We start from the raw sequence: 7,500 nt of genomic DNA on the forward strand, positions 1-7,500 counted from the left end.
CACTTAAACTTTATTCAAAGAACATCAGAGTGCCATCGGCTTCATTTTTCCAGTTGCAAGTTAACAGGCATAACAATGAAATTCGCGAAAGTAAGTAAACTTAATATTATCGAATGTATTTAGGTCAGTAACCATTTAACCATTATTACATACACAGTGGAGGCGCAATGGCCCAGTGGTTAGGGCAGCGGACTCGCGGTCATAGCATCGCGGTTTCGATTCCCAGACCGGGCGTTGTGAGTGTTTATTGAGCGAAAACACCTAAAGCTCCACGAGGCTCCGACAGAGGATGGTGGTGATTCCTGCTGTACTCTTTCACCACAACTTTCTCTCACTCTTACTTCCTGTATTTCAAAGGGCCGGCCTTGTCACTCTCTGTGTCACGCTGAATATCCCCGAGAACTACGTTAAGGGTACACGTGTCTGTGGAGTGCTCAGCCACTTACACGTTAATTTCACGAGCAGGCTGTTCCGTTGATTCGGATCAACCGGAACCATCGTCGTCGTAACCGACGGAGTGCTTCCATTACATACACAGGAACACACACACACACACACACTCACAAACACGGTTTTCGTCTACCAACGCCACTCACTTGGCCTTTTCGACACGAGCTATAACAGAAGACACTTGTCGAAGGTTCCACGCAGGCAAGGCAACGTGGTATGAAGTTTGCTTTCCTAGGCGTGGCAATTAGGGCAAATATCCCCTACTAAAACCGACCAGCAGCCGACTAAACTTTGTGAGTGGATTGCTGTATCTCTCTTCTCTCTACACACACACATATATAGTGTGTGTGTGTGTGTGTGTGTGTGTGTGTGTGTGTGTTTGTATTCTTTTACTTATTTCAGTCATTTGTCTGAGTATAACATACATACATACATACATACATACATACATACAATACATATATAATATATATATATATATATATATATATATATATATATATATATATATATATATATATATATATATTTATATATTATATATATAGAACGATAAGGGAAATTTAGAAGGAACTGTTCGAATTGATTCATACGTATACTTATTTAGTTTTGTGTTTAAAATTTTACAGTGAATTTCTATTTGATTGCATGGATTTGTTCCTTCTAAAATTTCCCTTATCCCTCGATTTAACTCGCGATGAGCACGTCTTAATACGGTCCATATATTGTGAAGTGTACTTAAAAATATACTTTATAAGAAAATTTAACTTTATATATATGTGTAGGTGTGTGTGTGTGCGTGTGTGTGTGTATGTGTGTGTATATACATGCTTGCATGTTTGTTGTTATGTTTGTCTTTATATTAGACCCCCACCGCCGATCGGCTACAGTTGTTGGTTTGTTTACGTCCTCGTAGCTTAGCACCTCGGCAAAGGATACCAATCGAATAAATACCAGACTTTAAAAGACATGTACTGTGAACGATTTGTTCGACTAAACTTTTCAAGAAGGTGCCCCTGCATGGCCGCGACCAATGGCAAGCAAGTAAAAGATAAAATATGTGTGTGTGTGGTGTGTGCGCGTGTGCTGTGTGTATGTGTGGTGCGTGTGTATGTGGTGGAGGTCGGTAGGTATTATTTATTTATGTACCCATATGTTTGTGTTTGTGTGCAAACGATTGCTTGTATATGGACACTCACGCACACACATATAAATGTTTCTCTCATATTCTGTCTATTAGGAAACAAAACTGCTCTGAGATTTGTGGTGACAGGCCTCGAAGTCCTTAAGTAAATACCACAATATTTCTGAGTATTATTCTCAGTGATAATGCACGAGATAACTGGACAATATGCAAGATATTTTCATATGCTGTGAATTTAAAGAGCAACATTACTGTTAAACGTTTGGCGTTGATGTTTGTATCTTCCAGTGAATTTCAAATTGGTCTGAAATTGCAATTGAGTAGAAATTTGTGTTTTACTTCGATATGATGTATGTTTATTATGTTTAACTAATGTTACTAAAATTCTCATTGATGTGAAAGCTTCCAAAATAATGTTTAGATACCAAAGCTGATATTTACACAAAGATCTACGAAGAGGATAAACGAGAATGTCTGAAAGATAAAAATTAATGCATAACCAATTTCAGTGAGAATATAGAACAAGCCAAACGCAATAAATGGAAAGGTTGTTTTCAACAGGTGAAGAAACTCGATGAAGAATATACTGCAAAGACTGGCAATATCAAGTGATAAGAAGGATTAGTCCTAACAGCAGCTCAAATGCTTATACAAGAACCGCACTAAATCTCTCACTCATATTATTATCGACCCGAGAATTTAACTACGGTCCTTCCATAGCACTTACATAGCGCTACCTTATACCTTGAGTTTTCTGGATACCAATACCTCTCATAACTTTTACATATATATATATATATATATATGTATGTATATTATATATGTATATCAAATGGTCATAATGCACCAAGAAATTCTAATTTAGTGATCCGAAGGTCGCCATGGTTGACACAGATTAAGGGCATGAGAAAGAACTTGAACCATTAAGAAATGAGGTAGAAAAAGCTCTGGAAACGACTAATAAAACACAGGAAAACATCAGGTCTAGATACAATACCGATTTAACTGATCAGGGGGAGAGGAGAGAGTGCCAAAACAACACTCCGCAAACTATGCTGTTAGATCTACAGAGTAGAAGAATGGCCGTCAGACTGGTGCACAGCAGACGATGTACCCATAAACGAAGAGGGGGGGCTGCTTATGTGTGAAAGTTACTAGATATTTTCTCTGATACCACATGCAAGTAAAGTACTTTTCATCATCATCTTAGAACCTTTGAAACCATTCCCCGAACAAGAAATAGCTAAAGAGTAGGCTGACTTTAGAGCGGTCATTGGACAAGGATCATCTGCAATCAATGTCCGCACAATTTTAGAAAAACTAATACAGGAGTGACTGTGTGGAAGTAGCTTCTTTACCAACCACATGTTCCGGGTTCAGTCCCACTGCGTTGCACTTGGCAATGTCTTCTACTATAGCCTCGGCCACCAAAGCCTTGTGGGTGGATTTTGAAACGGAAACTGAAAGCCCTCGTATATAGTATATATATATATATATCATATATATATATATATATATATATATATAATATATAGATATATATATCATATGTATATATATACGTGTGTGTGTGTGTGTGTGTGTGTGTGTATGTTGTATGTCTGTGTTTGTCCCCCCAACATCGCTCGTTGAACCGACGCTGGTGTGTTTATGTCCCCGTCACTTAGCGGTTCGGCAAAAGGGACCGATAGAATAAGTCCCGGGGTCGAGTTGCTCGATTAAAGGCGGTGCTCCAGCATGGCCGCAGGCAAATGACTGAAACAAGTAAAAGAGTAACACACCTATAAAAATTTCCTTTCCTACATTGACTACAAAATGGCCTTACACTGTACAAACTATAGCTACATATGGTGCTCTTATCCAATCTCGGCATTCCGAAACGCTTTATTAAGCTCATCAGGCAGCTCTACATTTAGCAAGAAACCTGTATTCGAGTAAACGAGAACAGAGAAGAGTTCGAATATGAGAAAGGAGTTCTTTCTCTATTCTTGTTCGACGTCACACTGAGTGGTTAATGCGAGAAGCAACACAGGAAAAAGGTGGCATCAAAATACATGGCTTGCATATTTCTAATCTAAGGAATGCAAACGATACTGCTTATGCTTGCCAACATTGAAGCCGAAGAAATGATAAATCGAGTCGAGAAGGTTTCGAATAAGTAAGCTCTTTATCTCAACCATAAGGAAACAAAAGTCATGGTAGTTAGAAAAGAGAAATTAAATGTTAATATTAAAATGGGTAGTGGGAGTCTCGAACAGGTTGAATTGTACAAGTATCTTGAAGCCCAAATCTCTTTAAGAAAATCATGAAGAGACGGCTAGCCAATGCAATAACGTCTATGAAAAGGCTTAATAACATCTGGAGTAGCGACGGTGTCCCAACTAAGTTTTTTTTTTTTTAAAGGCGCAGGAGTGGCTGTGTGGTAAGTAGCTTGCTAACCAACCACATGGTTCCGGGTTCAGTCCCACTGCGTGGCACCTTGGGCTAGCGTCTTCTGCTATAGCCCCGGGCCGACCAATGCCTTGTGAGTGGATTTGGTAGACGGAAACTGAAAGAAGCCTGTCGTATATATGTATATATATGTATATGTGTGTGTATGTGTTTGTGTGTCTATGTTTGTCCCCTAGCATTGCTTCACATCCGATGCTGGTGTGTTTACGTCCCCGTCACTTAGCGGTTCGGCAAAAGAGACCGATAGAATAAGTACTGGGCTTACAAAGAATAAGTCCCGGGGTCGATTTGCTCGACTAAAAGGCGGTGCTCCAGCATGGCCGCAGTCAAATGACTGAAACAAGTAAAAGAATAAAGAGAGTGAGCGCTTATTTGGCCATTAAGCATTCATGGCTGCGAAGCACGGACATTCAACACATTTGAAAAGAACATAAAACAATACGTTTTTAATGTGGGTGTATAGGAGATAATATTACGAGCCTTCTACGAGGATCATCGGAAAAAACTAGGTGAAAGTCGACAAGTTATGGTGGAAGCACTCCGTCGGTTACGACGATGAGCGTTCCGGTTGATCCGATCAACGGACAGCCTGCTCGTGAAATTAACGTGTAAGTGGCTGAGCACTCAACAGACACGTGTACGCTTAACGTAGTTCTCGGGGATATTCAGCGGGACACAGAGAGTGACAAGGCCGGCCCCTTGAAATACAGGTACAACAGAAACAGGAAGTAAGAGTGAGAGAAAGTTGTGGTGAAAGAGTACAGCAGGGATCACCACCATCCCCTGCCGGAGCCTAGTGGAGCTTTAGGTGTTTTCGCTCAATAAACACTCACAACGCCCCGTCTGGGAATCGAAACCGCGATCCTACGACCGCGAGTCCGCTGCCCTAACCACTAGGCCATTGCGCCTCCCGACAAGTCATGAACATTGTGATAAAACAAAAGTTCATGTATTGTAGCCATATACGAAAAAGTAGAGGTTTTGAAAATACTTTCATGGAAGTAAGAATAAAGAGCAGTAGATCGAAAGGCAGGCAAAATACGCAGTGGATGGAAAATATCAAGACGAATATAGCAGCGCAGCTGGAGGACTCACGCTTCATCGGAAATGGTTTAGTTAACGTGCTCCAGGTGTATAACATATGACTATGATTTACTTAGATATCAAAGAAAATGACAAATAGCTGAAGCCGCACATATAATAGTCTCGTTTGTCCCCTCTGTGTTTAGCCCCTTGTGGGTAGTAAAGAATTATATATAAATATATATATATATATACATATGTATACATATATAATATACATACATATATAATATATATATTATTATATATATATATAATATATATATATATATACACATATGTAAAAGGTGTGAGAGGTATTGGTATCCAGAAAACTCAAGGTATAAGGTAGCGCTATGTAAGTGCTATGGAAGGACCGTAGTTAAATTCTCGGGTCGATAATAATATGAGTGAGAGATTTAGTGCGGTTCTTGTATAAGCATGTACATGTTAAATAAAATATGAGACAACGAAGCCAAGGCTTGGTGAAATTTTCAAGACAATTATAAAGAGAATGTTAGTCTTACAGCTGTTTCTGGGATATTAGGGATATCCCTTCATTAGAGACGACGTGAGATTGTTGAATAGAGAGAAATATTAGAGTTCAATATAAGAATTTATTTCGGAAAAGGAAGGAAATAAGGAGTATAGAGGGAAATAGGAGAATGAATGCAGAAATGAAAATAAAAATAAAACTATATAAAGAAGTTATAGTTGCAGTTTCATTATCCAAGGAATGTGGTGTGTAGAAGAGGTAGAAATACTTCTCGTCCGTGGTATGTAAATTCCAATACGAGTTCATATTTCGTCATTACAAATGGAAAGTGTGGAGACGTAGATTCCATATGCTGTTCATTAGAAGGGGTCTTGTGATGTGAATGAAAATTTGAGAATGTAGTGGTAGTATTAAGTGGAAAGAGAGTGAAGAAGAGATGTGTATGTTAAAATGAGGAGAGAGGTCAAAAGGAAAAGGTGAGAAAAGAAGAAGGAAAGAAGGAGGAAGCGAAAATGAAAACACGAAGAGAAAATGAGAAAAAAGAGTGAATGTGAAAAAGTGAAAAAAGGAGTGTTGGTTGGTGGTCAAGATATTATGAACCTGGTGGGAGAGGAGTAGGGGAGGATAGGAGGAAATAAGACTGTAAGTGATGAATATGTGTGAGGTGTATGAGGTCGGGTGATATGTTAGAATGGCACTGACGGATGGTAAAGAAAACAGTATAGGAGGCGGTTGTTCTAAAGTGAGTAGTAAACCTCAAAATGGAAGGGAAGAATACTAAGAATGATCAAGTTTCTATAGATAGACATATGCTTTTAATGTGCTGGCTAATGTGATAGTGTAGGTTGAGGAATTGGCGAGAAAGAAAGAAGTATTTATTGATATACGCACGCGCATGCACACGAACATATATGTATGTGTGTATACACTATTGTATAGGCCTGCGTACCCATGCATATTAAACACTATGTATGTATGCATATATATATATATAATATATTATATATATATAATATATTATATATATATATAATAAAATATTAGGGAATAAATCCAAACTTACAGGGAAAAATCAGATTTAGGATTGAATCCAATTTTATAGTAACATATTATATTATATTAAATTAGAGATAAAACCACTATTAGGCAAATCATACAATGAAAAACTTAAGCCAATAATAAGATTAATTAATTTATATTATTTTAAATATATATCAAAATTATTAAAAAAGATAATTAGTATAACACTACGATCGTTTCATGGCTGTCCAATTCATAAAATGACTGTAACTCGAATTTTTATGAATTGGACCGCCATGAAACGATCGTAGTGTTATACTAATTATCTTTTTTTAATAATTTTGATATATATTAAAATAATATAAATTAATTAATCTTATGTATTGGCTTAAGTTTTTCATTGTATGATTTGCCTAATAGTGGTTTTATCTCTAATTTAATATAATATACATATATATATATATACATATATATATATATATATATATATATATATATATATATATATATATATATATATATATATATATATACATATATATATATATATACATGCACACACAGACATACCCATAAATATATGCATATACGAATACAAGTGCTGACATACACGCATACATGCACACGTACACGCACATGTACATATATATATATATATATATTATATATATATATATATATATATATATATATATATACATACGCATATTATCCTCATACGTATGCATACGCATGTCCGTATATTTAGTTTTAAACAATTAATTAAAGATTAATGGAAAGTCAATTAGGGTTGTTGGAGATTATCTAAGAGTTGAATTTTAATATGTGGAATTACACTCTTAGGCAAAGCTTACAGGCGGAGCGTTGACCTTGGTAT

General features: G+C 36.9%; 1 protein-coding gene across 1 annotated transcript in view; it reads left to right on the forward strand.

Annotated features, from left to right (window-relative positions):
* LOC118766192 overlaps positions 1-7,500 on the forward strand; it is a 16,162-nt gene that overhangs the window by 102 nt on the left and 8,560 nt on the right. The window contains exon 1 of the mRNA XM_036509468.1: positions 1-90. This exon is cut by the window's left edge and continues 102 nt beyond it. Within this exon, the coding sequence (XP_036365361.1) occupies positions 1-90 (90 nt within the window). The remainder of the gene's footprint in view (positions 91-7,500) is intronic.

Source organism: Octopus sinensis, linkage group LG1 (genome assembly GCF_006345805.1).
Source record: "Octopus sinensis linkage group LG1, ASM634580v1, whole genome shotgun sequence".
NCBI classification, from domain to species: domain Eukaryota; kingdom Metazoa; phylum Mollusca; class Cephalopoda; order Octopoda; family Octopodidae; genus Octopus; species Octopus sinensis.